The sequence below is a fragment of the Rhinoraja longicauda genome, chromosome 13 (assembly GCF_053455715.1).
Source record: "Rhinoraja longicauda isolate Sanriku21f chromosome 13, sRhiLon1.1, whole genome shotgun sequence".
In the NCBI taxonomy this organism is placed as follows: Eukaryota; Metazoa; Chordata; class Chondrichthyes; order Rajiformes; family Arhynchobatidae; genus Rhinoraja; species Rhinoraja longicauda.
Genome location: NC_135965.1, coordinates 9,339,432 through 9,355,949, shown reverse-complemented (window position 1 = coordinate 9,355,949; position 16,518 = coordinate 9,339,432). Strand labels below are relative to the sequence as shown.

General features: G+C 42.3%; 1 protein-coding gene across 28 annotated transcripts in view; it reads left to right on the top strand.

Moving 5' to 3' along the window:
• LOC144599431 (disks large homolog 1-like) overlaps window positions 1-16,518 on the top strand; it is a 354,144-nt gene that overhangs the window by 187,773 nt on the left and 149,853 nt on the right. For 6 of the 28 annotated variants that reach the window (XM_078410328.1, XM_078410321.1, XM_078410319.1 and 3 more), the window contains exon 1: window positions 702-944. The exons of 21 other annotated variants lie outside the window; for them this stretch is intronic. In XM_078410328.1, the coding sequence (XP_078266454.1) occupies window positions 702-944 (243 nt within the window). Of the gene's footprint in view, window positions 1-701; window positions 945-16,518 lie in introns of those variants that run through there. One more of the 28 variants, XM_078410324.1, reaches the window with a different exon arrangement.

Genomic DNA, 16,518 nt, shown 5'->3' with positions numbered 1-16,518 from the left:
CCCCTGTTGGCTTTTCAACGGAAGCAATTGTCAATATCTTGGAGAAAACACTATTGGAAAAAATTACGAGGGGATAAGCTGCTGCTTGCAGTATCCGTTTTATATGTACATTAAAATGTGAGCACTTTCAGAGAGTTTAAATTCTTGGTGTGTGAAGTAAATGGGTTCATGTAATCACGCTCCAATTGTCACATTTTTTTAATGCTTTCTTCTACTATCCAGGAAGGTCACAACCAAGTTATTGCAGTCCTTTCTGTACTCCGCTCACCCCCCTGCCTCTTACCAATATTAGCCAGTTCCAGATTGCCAGCCCAATGCCTGTACAATTTTACCTGATTATTGACCTCACATCCTGTCGTTCATTATGCCGAATGATCAGCAAGGAGCAACTGTGTTTACTACTACTTTAGCTTCTCCAGAAAAAATCAGTTCATGGAAAGGAGAAACTCGAGCTAAATGGGATTAGGACATTCAACACTGAGATTTTTCAAAGAGCAATGATTGTGCAAAGCTTTTAAAACTACGTTCTCTGGTCTTAAATAATTTCAAGATATGATCTTCAACTGCTGCAGGTGGCCAGATTTTGTCTCCCATACTTAAAGTGATGCTGATGAAATTCTATCTGCAGTTGTTTCTACATACACCATTTGGCAGCTGGTAGTGGTAGACACTGCCTGGCAACCACCTGCAGTGCTGCAGAGATGAATTACATCTTCGGCAACAACACATCACTTGTGTATTCGCGCCCCAACAGAGGCAATGCCAGTGCTGGCCTGCATTCTACCGGGCTGAAACTGAAGCAATATGCTAAGAGGAGTTCGGCTGATGAGCTAAGCTCGCGGCAGAATGAAGTGGAATCTACCCGCTGGCAGGCTTTGCTGGCGTTTTTTACCCGCAGGCACTACTTTATTGACTGTATATCTGCAGGTGGCAGTTGTACTCAGGTAAAGCTCTGCTAATTAAAGCATTCAATCTACATTTCTGGTAATGAAATCGTAGGTTCATTAATTGTATGGTAGAAAATGTTTCTATTTTTTTTTAGTTGAAACGGAGCGGAATTGTCAAAGTTATTCCTTTTCTTCGTTGCTCTTTGCTCAAGTAGCTAATTTGTTTCCCTAAAAACCTGGTGTGATTTTTAGTTTTCTGCTGTGACGCACACACATACTCAGAGCTTTGCTGTCTTACGACATAAATGAATGAAATGAACGACATAAATGCGAGAATTTGTGCTTGCTCTGTCCTTTCTTCCTAAACAATGTCTGTCATTGCTCGGGAATTAATTTGTGTTCTCAAATGGTGCTCAAGTAAATGCCCTTATTGTTTCAGATTGGTTTTCATTAGACGGTCCTTGTATTTCAACAAATCTATTAGACTTGCTTGTGCACTCCTTAATGCACTATGTAATTACATATTTGGTTTCCATTTATTCAGGATACATATCATTAAAGTTGTAGCTGGATGTAATAGCTACATTGATATTATTACCCAAATATTTTGCTGCTGTTTTTGTATTTTGCTCTTTTCAAAATTTCTGTGCAGCAGAAGCATGTATATCATTTCCTTTTTGCAATGTGCGTGAATCAGAGATGACAGCTAACACAATTGTGGCAGCCGTTTGGCTGAAGGTTCTTTTCTCTTTGCAAAATTACTGATGAATATTTTATTAAGTTGCAGTTCCTCCTGGAATAGGTTTAAAGTTAAATGCAGGAACAATGATTTTAAGTCATTCTGAAGGTGCTTTTACACTGCAGCATGAGGATATTTTAGATGCAGTTTGGGTTCTGACCAGACAGCACTGTGGTCACATTGCTTCTACCTGCTTGGAAAGTTAATCTTGTTAACTTCTGCCTGCCTGGAAAAGTAATAATCTCTTTTGAATTGGGTTCTGCACATGCCTGTCCATATCTATCACAACAAAATTTGAAAATTGCAGAGCATGAGGAGAAGAAAACTGTTTGCTTCCAATAGAAATTAAAGTGAGCTTATAAAGTGTCCAGTGGAATCAAACAAATGATTGCATGCATTGAAATCGTATAGTGTAAAATCTTTACACTTATTATAATGACAAACCTAAATTTCTGATACCATCTTTTGTGTTGTGCTCTAATTAAATAAATAATTGCCATATTCTCACAGTTTTAGTATTATTGCAAAATGTGAACCATTTCGCACTATGCTTAATAGGACAAACTATGTTCTCACATTATTGAGGCATTAGTCAATAGACAAGTGTTTGATACTCACAGGTCCCAAAACTGAACAATGGAATTCTTACAGCACAACAGATTTGCAAACACAGCACTCGGTAGACATGGTACTCATTATGCAATGAAATTGTAGCTGTAACGAATTATAGTATCTGTATTATTCTAATACAGGCACTCTCCAACTTGCATAACAGGCGAGTTGCATGAACTCGCACTTGCGTAAACTATTCACAATAGGAGGTCCTATTTCCTGGATGACCTGTGTTATTGCAACAGGAGCATGGCGAGGGCTTCCCGTCTGCTTCAGAGATATAAAGCAGCCTGGGCCTCCTGCTCTTCCAGTTTAGTCCATTGTCGGTGCGACACTGGGGAGGCAAGCAAGAACGAGGGAGGCAATGCAGAGCAGCACCCAGCAGAGTCGCCACCATCTTCCACAAGGTGCACCGGCAAGCCCTTCGCCAATTACCGCACCGTCCAGTTGACGCGGCTGTTGTTGGGATCTGCATTGTAGTCCATGGCCGACAGCGTTTTCTTAAGGCTGCCGCCACCAACAGTACATGCTCAGCCACTGTGGGGCTCCCTTCCCTCTCATCAGCTGCCGCTTCTTCCTGTCAGCCGTTGCTTTGCCCGCTCCCCCCTCCACTTCCTTCTCCGGAGTTACTGATATCCTTCCACTGGGGGAGGAGGAGGCAGCGGCAGTGAATGGGGGAGCGGCGGACCAGCCAAAGCGATGCCCACAGGTAGAAGCGGCAGCTGGTGAGAGGGGAGGGTGCCTCATGATGAAGGCGCACGTCCTGTCAGTGGCAGCGGCCTGAAGAAAGTTCTGTCATCCAAGGGCTACAACGTGAGCCGCCTCAGCCGAATAGTGCAGCAGCCGATGGGAAAGGGTCTCGCTGATGCAGACCAGCACCATCGGCACCTAGTATAAAGGTGAAATAACATTGTGCTAGAGTAACTCAGCAGACTGAATCAGTCTGAAGAAGGGTCCCAAACCAAAACGCCACCTATCTATGTTCTCCGAAGATACTGCCTTACCTGCTGGGTTACTCCAGCACATTGTTACGTTTTGTGTACTAACCAGCATCGGCAATTCTTTGTTTCGACCTAGTTTTAAGGTAATTCCGACTTGCGCAAAAATCTGACTTGTGTAAGAGTTTACAGGAGGTAACCCCTTGTGTAAATCAGGGAGTGTGTGTGCATTTCTGCACATTTTTAATTTCAGCAATTTCCTTCCAGAGTATTGATTTATGCTTGCCGTTTGAAGATGGATTATGGAGTTTCCCCACATTTGGCATATGAATCGGCACAGTCTTCTCAGATCCATTTCACGTTGTGTTTCAACAACTTGATCTTCGGGTCTCCCCTTTCACGGCGGGTAGGGGCGCGGGGGGCGGTCACATCTTACTTTATACGAAGAAACAAAAACACACACACACACAAAAAAAAAATTCCTGGAGTAACTCAGCAGGTCAGGCAGCATCTCCGTAGGACATGGGCAGAAACCAACAGCGGTCGGGGACACCAATATTTAGAAACATAGAAACATAGAAAATAGGTGCAGGAGTAGGCCATTCGGCCCTTCGAGCCTGCACCGCCATTCAATATGATCATGGCTGATCATCCAGCTCAGTAACCTGTACCTGCCTTCTCTCCATACCCCCTGATCCCTTTAGCAAAAAGGGCCACATCTAACTCCCTCTTAAATATAGCCAATGAACTGGCCTCAACTACCTTCTGTGGCAGAGAATTCCACAGACTCACCACTCTCTGTGTGAAGAAATGTTTTCTCATCTCGGTCCTAAAAGACTTCCCCCTTATCCTTAAGCTGTGACCCCTGGTTCTGGACTCCCCCAACATCGGGAACAATCTTCCCGCATCTAGCCTCTCCAACCCCTTAAGAATTTTATATGTTTCTATAAGATCCCCCCTCAGTCTTCTAAATTCCAGCGAGTACAAGCCTAGTCTATCCAGTCTTTCTTCATATGAAAGTCCCGCCATCCCAGGGATCAATCTGGTGAACCTTCTCGGTACTCCCTCTAAGGCAAGAACGTCTTTCCTCAGATTAGGAGACCAAAACTGCACACAATACTCCAGGTGCGGTCTCACCAAGGCCCTGTACTTCTGCAGTAGAACCTCCCTGCCCCTAAACTCAAATCCTCTTGCTATGAATGCCAACATACCATTCGCTTTCTTCACTGCCTGCTGCACCTGCACGCTTGCTTTCAATGACTGGTGCACCATGACACCCAGGTCAAGTTGCATCTCCCCTTCTCCTAATCGTTCACCATTCAGGTAATACTCTGCTTTCCTGTTCTTGCCGCCAAAGTGGATAACCTCACATTTATCCACATTATATTGCATCTGCCATGCATTTGCCCACTCGCCTAATCTATCCGTCACTCTGCAGCCTCCTAGCATCCTCCTCGCAGCTAACACTGCCACCCAGCTTCGTGTCATCCCCAAACTTAGAGATGTTGCATTCAATTCCCTCGTCCAAATCATTAATATACACTGTAAATAACTGGGGTCCCAGCACTGAGCCTGCCATTCCGAAAAGGACCCGTTTATTCCTACTCTTTGCCTCCTGTCCGCCAACCAATTTTCTATCCACCTCAACACTGAACCCTCAATACCGTGTGCTTTAAGTTTGTACACCAATCTCCTATGTGGGACCTTGTCGAAGGCCTTCTGAAAGTCCAGATATAACACATCGACTGGTTCTCCCTTATCCACTCTACTAGTTACATCCTCGAAAAATTCTATAAGATTCGTCAGACATGATTTGCCTTTTGTAAATCCATGCTGACTTTGTTCGATGATTTCACCACTTTCCAAATGTGATGCTATCACATCTTTAATAACTGACTCTAGCATTTCCCCCACTACCGATGTTAGGCTAACTGGTCTATAATTCCCCGTTTTCTCTCTCCCTCCCTTTTTAAAAAGTGGGGTTACATTAGCTACCCTCCAGTCCTCAGGAACTACTCCAGAATCTAAGGAGTTTTGAAAAATTATCACTAATGTATCCACTATTTCTGAGGCTACTTCCTTAAGCACTCTGGGCTGCAGCCTATCTGGCCCTGGGGATTTATCTGCCTTTAATCCATTTAATTTACCTAACACCACTTCCCGACTAACCTGGATTTCCCTCAGTTCCTCCATCTCATTAGACCCCCGGTCCCCCGCTATTTCCCGCAGATGGCTTATGTCTTCCTTAGTGAAGACAGAACCAAAGTATTTGTTCAATTGGTCTGCCATCTCCTTGTTCCCTATGATCAATTCACCTGTTTCCGACTGCAAGGGACCTACATTTGTCTTAACTAATCTTTTTCTCTTCACATATCTATAAAAGCTTTTGCAGTCAGTTTTTATGTTCCTTGCCAGTTTTCCCTCATAATCTATTTTCCCTTTCCTAATTAAGCCCTTTGTCCTCCGCTGCTGGACTCTGAATTTCTCCCAGTCCTCTGGTATGCTACTTTTTCTGGCTAATCTGTATGCTTCATCTTTTGTTTTAATACTATCCTTGATTTCCCTTGTTAGCCACGGATGCACTACCTTTCCTGGTTTGTTCTTTTGCCAAACTGGGATGAACACTTGTTGTAGTTCATCCATGCGACCTTTAAATGCCTTCCATTGTATGTCCACCGTCAACCCTTTCAGCATCAATTGCCAGTCTATCTTGGACAATTCACACCTCATACCCTCAAAGTTACCTTTCTTTAAGTTCAGAACACTTGTTTCTGTATTGACTTTGTCACTCTCCATCCTAATGAAGAACTCCACCATATTATGATCACTCTTGCCCAAGAGGTCTCGCACAACAAGACTGCTAACTAACCCTTCCTCATTACTCAATACCCAGTCTAGAATGGCCTGCTCCCTCGTTGGTTCCTCGACATGTTGGTTTAGAAAACCATCTCGCAAACATTCCAAGAAATCCTCTTCCTCAGCACCCCTGCCAGTTTGGTTCACCCAATCTATATGTAGATTGAAGTCACCCATTATAATTGCTGCACCTTTGGTGCATGCATTTTGTAATTTCCTGCTTGATGCCATCCCAACCTCACTACTGCTGTTAGGTGGCCTGTACACAACTCCCACTAGTGTTTTCTGCCCCTTAGTGTTTCGCAGCTCTACCCATATCGATTCCACATCCTCCGAGCTAATGTCCTTCCTTTCCATTGCGTTAATCTCCTCTCTAACCAGCAACGCTACCCCACCTCCTTTTCCTTTCTGTCTATTCCGCCTGAATATAGAATATCCTTGGATGTTGAGCTCCCAGCCTTGGTCACCCTGGAGCCATGTCTCCGTAATCCCAACTATATCATAATCATTAATAACTATCTCCACATTTAATTCATCCACCTTATTCCGAATACTCCTTGCATTGAGACACAAAGCCTTCAGGCTTGTTTTTATAACACTCTTGCCCCTTATATAATTATGTTGCAAAGTGGTCCTTTTTGATTTTTGCCCTGGATTTGTCATTTCATTCCATTTCTGTCCATTGTAGTTTTTATAATCCTTGTGAAACCAAATTCAGACATCTTTGTCATTTGCAATCATGTTTTAAATCATTTCCATTATGGAAAATAACGTTGGTTTAACAAGTGTTGGTAAGAACAGGGTGATGTAGTAGTGCAGAATTAGCACTGCTGCTGCACAGCCCTGGATATACAGTTTTAATCATGATCTCAAGTGCTGTCTATGTGGAGTTTGGACTTAGTTCCTTCCTCGTGCGGAGATGTGTAGATGGACATTTCAAAAGGCTTGTTTCCCTGTTCTGATTCTAATCATAGCAATATCTCGGCAAAAATCTGCTTTGCATATAAAGTGATCCAAAATAAACTGTGAACTATAATGAGACATGTCTGGAAGCTTTTACTCTGTAGTTTTCAGACACATTTTTGGAGGTAATATGTTCCAGCGAATTATGACGCATTTATGTGGTCTTTGTATAGAACTCTGAATATTTAATTATGGGTCTATGAAGTTTTTGCAGGAATGCCAGCTTCCCAGGAGGTGAATGAAAATCTATATTTTTAAATCGGCCTCCTTTCCCAGTTTACACTCAATTATTTTACAGTTAGTTGCTGCAGCAACATTGATAGAGTATGAGACAATTACTCAGTTTAAATTTGAGAAACTCCTTCAACCTATTGGGAACACATGTTGCTTTACCGGAAGATATTAGATTTAATATTTTACATTGATGCATTCAATTTTTTAAACTTTTGTGATTATGTAACAGATTCTTCACTTTCAGTTGATTGTCTTTACAATGTTTAAAAAATTATGAATTTTTCAATTTATTTTCTCATTTTCCGTCTCCCTCACTTCATCACACCTTTTATAAGATTAAATTTGGAACTCAACCTGTTGGAAGAAGAGGAATCAGTTATAGTTTCATGGGTACCCATGTTGAACTGACACAATATGGTTGAGATATCATTTGGTGAAGTTGGTGTTTTGAGGCCTGGCCTGCAGATTTTCCTGAAGAGCTGAATTACACAAAGATAAAATAATTGGCTTAAAGTTTGTTTTTTTCTTAATCTTTCAAGAACTCTAGGTACTGAGAGTATTTGAAATAAAAGTTGAACGACTATCGTTAAATTGACAAATTACATCGTGTGCATACATGAGTAAATTTAAAAAGGATGGTAAAATTGCTACCGAGTTCATTAAGGTGTGGAAGTGATTCGGAGTTTGAAGTAGCGACACAGGCGTTTACATTTTGGCATTTCCATAGAGATCCTCTGGAAGTAATTTCAGTTGTCTTTGGTACAATCAGCGGGGGTATGATTATGCATTTTACTCTAAATACTGGTTCACAGTAACAATAATGCAATAAAGTGCTGTTAACATAAGATGAAGATGACAAAGATGAAGATGTCAACCTCCTGCTGCTGTCTTGTGTTGAACTAAATTGTTGGCATCTTTTAGATCATATTCCACCTGAGCTTTCAATGCCACTTCCTCTCCTATCAGCGTCTTATTTTCACTTATAATGTCTGCCATCTGCTAAGCAGTGCTTATGTCATTGCATGAGCATTGACATTTGTCATGTACCGAGTGCAATTTAAATGCTCTTCTATTTATCCACTTGTTCTGTAGCCAGTGCTGATTAAACATTCTTCCGATTTGTTCATTAGTTCTATCAATTCTAACCTATTATCATCTCTTGTAGTCACGAGCAACTGCAGATGCTGGTTTACAAAACGGACATGTGGTGATGGCAAGCAGTGATTCCGGAGAACATGGATAGGTGATGTTTTGGTTCAGAACCCTTCTTCAGACCTTTTGTCCAACCTCTCGCCATTTACATTTATATTGGTATCTGCCCTCGCTCTTTCAGTCGAAATAAAGGGTCTGAAACGTTGGCTGTCCAATTTCCCGCCACACATGCTGCTGAGTTCTTCTAACAGTTTGGTTCCTGGTCCATATTCCCGTATCTGCAGTCTCTTGTGTTTCTATTTTATTGCTCTCCTGCAAAGTCTCCAGGTTATGCCCACTCTGAGGAAGCTTTCTTCCTCTCTTTGATAGGAGTTCTGAGAGACCCTCATTAACTGCTAACACTCAGTAATGTCTTCTGCTGTCCTACTCCTCGACTTTATTTCTTCTCCACCTCTCCCACCCCCCTCACCGTCCTCCAATCAACCTATTGCTGCAGCTTTAGCCACCTTCCTACGCCTCCTTATCCTAGTCATCTCCCTTCTACCTCTTCAGTCTGGATGATGGACCACAATCCAAAACTTCAGCTGACAATTTCCCTCCACAGATGCTGCTTGACCTGCTGAGTTCCTCCAACAGTTTGGTTTTTGCTTCAGATTCCAGCATCTGCAGTGTCTTGCTATTTTCTGTATATGTTTTTATTGCTGCTGAATATGAATGTTTCAGTATGTTTGGCTTGTGCCCAGTATTTCACTGAAACACATTAAAACCATTTTTTTTGTTGCAGTGGATGGTGTAGGTTTTATGAACCACAGTTAGATAGAATAGTAAAGTTATCAGGTGGAGATGGAGGTGATGCAGGGGATTGAACATAAAGATCTTTTGCTCTGGGACCTGAGACTAATTGGCACTGAACTAGTTACCTAATTCAAATATGCCACAAGGGTGGCTGGAGTGGAAAATGGAAATGTCACACTGGTGCAGATCGTGCACTCCTCTGAGATTTGAAACCACAATGTGTTGTTGAAGCACAAAGCTGTCCTCTGAATCTAAATGCAAACCCTGAGAATTGTTGCTCTTATGAGCCCCTGTAAAGAGTGCACCATTTGTCACTTGCATCATCTGGTTGTTCAGTTTATGACATTAAAGGGGCTTTGTCACGAGGGAAGGTGGAGAACAATCTAATATTATTTGTCACGTTTGTCAAACTAAAAATATAGCTACATCTTTTGCATTGAGTTACCGCATTGTGCATTTGATGTCTCGGCTTACTAAGAAGAACAGTGTTATCTTTGGAGTTATCCATATTTATTTCCAGTGCTCCACCTTTTCTCCATTTTTAAGGCATCCTTGGGATAAAGCATTTCGCATTCTGGCTTTGCCATGTTAAGTAATTCCATCTACCCTTTTCCTTTCTTAGTTTGATGAAATTCCTCACTGATTTAACAAATTGGGAAAAAGCAATCCCTCCTAATTTGCACAAGATTCCAGCATCTGCAGCCTGTTGAGTCTCCCTCCTAAATTCACCTTGCTCCTCAATTTCACAAAACACTATTACAGTCGGATACCAGGTGGCTGACCTGACCTGAACACCTTCATGGGCTACAAAACGAAATCTGAGGTGATCTCTGGCACTGTTGATTTTTACCAGATGAACTCAGTGCATTTTATGAACAGTTTTGAACAAGAAAACATAGTTCCACCCATCCCCCACTAGCTCTATTCCATACATCTTAGTAGCAGAAGTCTGATCTGCTTTCACAAAGGTGACAATGGTTCTTGGAAAGTGGCTGTTCCGGGTGGAGTCCCTGGATGTGTTTTGAAATCGTGCACCAATCAATTGGCCACAGCCTTTGTCAGCATCTTCAATCTCTCACTTCAATAGTCGGCCAGAGTTCTTGTCGACTAAATGCAGCGGGCTACATTGCTGCTGTTTGTATTGACTGCACAGGATTTCTTGTTTTGATTGTTAGCAGTAGGAGTCTATTAAAATTCTGACACAAGGTTGTCCTCTTAAAAATCAGTGACATTTTTAATTCCGCCAAACAAAATTCTGATGGTGAATTATTTGAAATTGGTCAATTTGTAATTTATCTGAAAGCACTAATTTCCGCATATTACACTGGAATGGGGAGAGTAAGCTCATTTTGAGTAAGACATTTTCTTTTGCTCGACATGACTTTGACAAAGGTAAAATCTGAGGAAATATGGCTGGTAAAGATTGTCAACTTATGTTTATTGTCACCAGCGCGGACTCAGAAAATATAAGTTACACATTACACACTTTTATGAAAAGATTAGGAGTGATAGGGGCCATGTGCAGGCAAATGGGACGAGCTTGGTTAGGCAACTTGGTTGGCATGGATAGGTTGGGCCGAAGGGCCCGTTTTTTCTTCCTGTATACCTATAATTCTATAAAAGTATTTGAAAGTTTGGATAATGTTCCACGCTTTAAAATTTGGTTCCTAACTACATGTGCAGCTTTGATGGTAAAAGGTGTTGCGCCATCTGGCGATGACTATTACATTGAGTGTCTCAGTGCCATGTTAATTTATTTTGCCAGCTCAAATTATTTACTGTTGCTACACCCTACATTAAAACTTTGATGCTTTCATATGACATAATCTTGGCGTTGTTTGCTGAGGTATTTGTCTAGAAACATGCAAGAGATTTGAATCTAAGTATTTGTTGATAAGGGGGATTTAGTTATTTGGCCCTGTAATATTTAAATGGGTAAAACTAATTTTCTTAAAAGTCCTTGCCCAAATATGTGTTGCGATGGGTCAAATGACATCGTTGTAGTCAGACAGCATGGAAACAGGCCCTTCAACCCAACTCATCCATGCTGCCTAAGATCCCAATTAAAGCTAGTCTCGTTTGCCCATATTTGACCCATGTAAAATCCATCTCCATCCACCCTGTCTCTTGTGAGGACACCATTTCCTTACTCTCAATTTCTCCATCTTTGCTGCTTCTGCTTCCAAGATGAGGCTTTCCATTTTAAGTTTTCAGATATACTCTCTTCAGTAAACAAGGCTCCCTTGTTGCCGCTGTGGAGTGTTTCCTATGTCTAGCAGTTCTGCTCTCGCTCCCCCCCCCCCGGCTCCTAGTGGAGGAAGGATAGATGATCCCCTGATCCTTGACTTGCTCCCCACCTACCGCCACATCCAACACTTTAAAAAAAAATTGTGCCCATTTAAAAAAAAATTGTGCCCATTTAAATTGTCCCATTTGCCTGCCCTTAGCAGTACAGCAGTCCCAGTCTATTTTTCGAAAATTACAATAACCTGCTTTGACCATCCTATTATTTTTGCATCTCTCCGCAATCTCCACATATTTGTTCCTCTAATTTCTGTTGACTATTCTAGTACAATCCTAACAGGATGGTCACCCCTTGTTTTACTTCTCAGCTCTGCCCATGGAGTCACACTGGGTGCCCCTCAGTAATTTTGTTTTGGACTACTGCCATGATCTCCTTAATCAAAAATAAAACTCCCCCTCCTCTCTTTGCTTCACCCCTGCCCAGCTCTAACACCTGCACCCTGGAACATTATGCTGCCAGTCTTGTCCCTTCCTTAGCCATGTTTCTGTAATGGCTATAATATCCCCACACCATGTACCTGTCCATTCCCTGAGTCCATCCGACTTACCTGACAGACCTCTTGCATTGAGATAAATGCAATTTAATCCCACAGTCTTTCCTTGCTCCCTGCTGTGCTCCTGCATGTCCACTCTAGCAAACCTGCTATCATTGAGTTATCTATCAACTTCCAAACTCTTATCTGCCCCACTACTGCTGTGGATCCTGCCTCTATGCCAATTTACTTTAAATCTTCTACAGTAGCACTGCCAAATCAGCCTGCCAGATTTTAAATTCGCTCTCTATTTTAAATTTCTATGATAGCAATGTTCTATATTATAAGGGTTGTTTAATAAGCATCACTGACCATCTAACAGGACAGAACCTGGTTGTTAATGGTCCAAATACTTTCAGATGATGGAATGCGATACTTGTGTTCATTACGGTTGGCTAAATCGGACCAAGCTCTCTCTCCCATTCCACATTTTCTGTTCCATTTTATGACAATGACTCTGCAAGTGCTACTTTAAAATTCTTTGCTCTATCCAATCTGTTGTCCCTTTTGTTTCTCGCATTAAATGGCATGCATACCTTTTCTCACTTTCAATGGCAATGACTCAACATTTCTATTAATTGGGAACTCAGAACTGAAGAGTTGGAAAGGTTAAAGGATCTGACAGCTAAAATTGGCAGCCTACTTCAGAGTCATACAGTGTGGAAACAGGCCCTTTGGCCGAACTTGCCCACAAAAACCAACATGTCCCAAATACACTCGCCCCACCTGTCTGCCTTTGGCCCTTTTCCTCCAAACCTGTCCTATCCATGTACCTGTCTAATTGTTTCTTAAATGTTGCAATAGTCATGCCTCAACTACCTGCTCAGGCAGCTCGTTCCATACACCCACCACCCTTTATGTGATAGTTACCCCTCAGATCCCTAATAAATCTTTCCTCCTTCACCTTAAACCTACGTTCCCTGTTTCTCGATTTCTGCTACAAAAGTTATCAAATGTTTAATGTTAACAGTACACTTCAAGTAGGCAAAATGTCTGTAAAGTAGTCATAATTAAGAAGGGTCTCGACCCAAATCATCACCAACTCTTTCTTTCCAGAGATGATGTCTGTCCGGCTGAGTTACTCCAGCATTTTGTGTCTATCATCAATAACCTAGTGAATCTCATCCGCTAGCTCCATAATGTACACCTAAACAAACCATCAACCTAATATAGACATTTCAAATGAATGGGGAATAAACGTTGGAGTAATGCATCATTGACAAAAAATGAGAAAAATTGGGATTTAATTTCTGAAATTCAACTGTAACATAAAAATTGAAAGGAATTTATAATGAAAAACGGAAGGCAAAATCTTCTATATGCACAGATCAAACTTGTAATTTGGTGACAGCACCTTCACCTGAAAATCTGCGTTAAATTCATTACAGGATTTGAGTATTAATCTAACAAAGTGCAGTACTGAGGATTTGCCACACCACTGGATGTGCAGTTGTGAATAACTGGTTAAGACAAAACTTTCTCCACTTGTTCGATTTAAGTGAGGAATTTTCAAATTTTTTGGAAGAATATCATATTCACAATCATGATTTTGCCAACTTTTATCCAGCAGTTAACAAACTGATTTTGAGGCCACATCACTTATCGCTTGAAAACAATGCTGAGTAAATTAGCTGGCAGATTTAGCAGTTTAAAATATTTTAAAAGTAATTCATCGGTTGTGAAATGCTTTCACATATTCTGAGTCACTGGATGAGTCAAGTTTTATTTTTCCGCAGAGAGTTCTGGGCTGGGGTCTAGTACAATGACAATCAAATTGAGATGTTGAGTTGAAATCCAGAACAGCCGATCTGCTTTATTGTTGATTGTTTCAATTTATTGTAAGAAAATAAATGCTGGTACAAATCGAAGGTATTCACAAAATGCTGGAGTAACTCAGCAGGTCAGGCAGCATCTCAGGAGAGAAGGAATGGGCGACGTTTCGGGCCGAGCCCTTCTTCAGACTGATAACTCTTCTGCAATTTATTAATTCAATAAGTAGTGCAATAATGCAACAGAAGAAATCCATTTGATAGAGATAGTGGAACATATAAAATTGCGTAAGAAACTGATGTGTTGATGTAGAGTGGCTGTGTTCAGATCTAGATTGCAACATATGAGGGATAAAGGCCAGGTTCAGAAATGAGCTGAAAAACTTATTGGATGAATAATTTCATAGAATTCATTTTACTGGAGGGCATCAGCAGGATTGAAAGCTGTGGAGATCACGTGGGTAATGAACTTTGTTGACAGTGATTTTATTAACTGGAGGACAAGCCTGGTGCTTTTATTTCTTCTGTTCTTTAGTAGCTATGTGCCAACCAAAGCATTACCATAACGAGCATATATAAAGCAGTACATTCAAACCAAGGATGGGAACGTGACACTGTTGCATATTTAATGGGATCATGGAACATCAGTGAGGAAGCTATTTGGCCCAAGTCCACGCCATTGTTTTATCAGAAAAGCTCCATAGTTCTACCCACCACCATTTTTCTCTAGCCTTTCAAATTTTTATCCACTATCTTTTTACCCAGTTCCTCTTGATGACCACAATGGAATCCACCTCTGCTGCATCCAGATATCAACTAACTCTTCTGCAAAAACAAAATGCTTCTTATTTCAATATCCAATTTACTGCTGGTTATCCCATCTTATACTTGTAACGACTTCAGAGGAGGCTGTTTGACCTCTATAGTCCATGCCCGTAACCAGGGATGCAATTCCATTTGTCCAATTTTCACCCTATATATTCCTACTACCTACTTGCCTTTGTACATGCCTCTCAACTCCCACATTGTTTTATTTTTGCCATTAACCTACGCAGAGGAATAATGTACAGTCATCAATGAACCTAACAGCAAAGTTTTGGAATGTGGGATGAAACCAGAGCATCCCTCCGAAATCTATGCTTTCGTGGACAGAACATGCAAATCCAGCACAAAGTGCACAAGAGGCCAAGGTTCGTTCTGGGAGCTGCAAAGTTGATATTTTTGAGCGTTCGAAGAGCAACACATCTGATTTACCTTCAGGTTAGTTTGAGATACAGCGCGGAAACAGACCCACTACAAACAAGAAGCACATCTGCGCCCTCCTTCCTCGCAACATGGACCCACTACAGTTCGCATACCGTCCGAACAGGTCCACGGATGATGCGGTCTCCCAGGTTCTACACACCGCTCTCTCTCATCTGGACAGCCAGGGGGGCTATGTGAGGATGCTGTTCATTGACTTTAGTTCAGCATTCAACACAATAGTCCCCAGCAGACTGGTTGAGAAGCTGCTGGAACTGGGGCTTAGCACCCCTCTGTGTGCCTGGGTCCTGGACTTTCTCACTGCCAGGCCCCAAGTGGTCAGGATGGGGGAACACACATCTAGCTCCCTCACCCTGAACATAGGATCCCCCCAGGGCTGCGTCCTTAGCCCCCTACTGTACTCCCTGTACACACATGACTGTGGGGCCAGGTTCAGCTCAAACTCTATCATCAAGTTTGCTCATGACACTGTGGTGGTGGGCCGGATTACCAACAACGATGAGAAGGCCTACCGGGAGGAGGTGGCTGATCTGGCACTCTGGTGTCAGGACAATAGTCTCCTCTTGAATGTCACTAAAACGAAGGAGCTGATTGTGGACTTCAGAAGGGCTAAACATCCAAGGACGTACACGCCACTAGAGATAAATGGGTCTATTGTGGATAGGGTGAGCAGTTTTAAATACTTGGGAGTCCGCATCGCAGAGGATCTGACGTGGGCAACGCACATTGCCGCACTGGTGGGTAAGGCTAAGCAGCGCCTTTACCACCTTAGACAACTGAGGAAATTCAGAGTGTCTCTGAGGATCCTTCATTGCTTCTACTCTGGGGCTGTAGAGAGCATCCTGTCCGGCAACATTACAGTCTGGTTTGGGAACAGCTCTGCCCAGGACAGGATGGCCCTGCAGAGAGTAGTGCGTTGGGCAGAACGCACCATGGGAACTACACTCATCCCCCTGCAGGAGCTATACATCAGGAGGTGCAGATCCAGAGCAAGCAAGATCATGAGGGACCCCTGCCACCCCAGTAACGGACTGTTCCAGATGCTACGATCAGGCAAACGCCTCCGCTGTCACGCTGTGAAAACGGAGAGGATGAGACGGAGCTTCTTCCCACAGGCCATCAGGACTGTCAACTTTTATAACCCCAGAGACTAAATTTTTGTCGACACTAATAGTAACTTATTAACTTTATTTATATGCTGTAACTGTAACTCTTTTTGTGCACAACCCGCAGGCATTGCCACTTTCATTTCACTGCACATCGTGTATGTGTATGTGACAAATAAATTTGACTTGACTTGACTTGACTTGACCCTTTGGCCCACCGGGTCCGCGCCGACCAACAATCCCCTGCGCACTAACGCTATCTCGCACACAAATATACAAATTTACCAAACCAATTTACCTACAAACCTGTACGTCTTTGGAGTGTGGGAGGAAACCGGAACATCTGGAGAATACTCACGTGGTCACG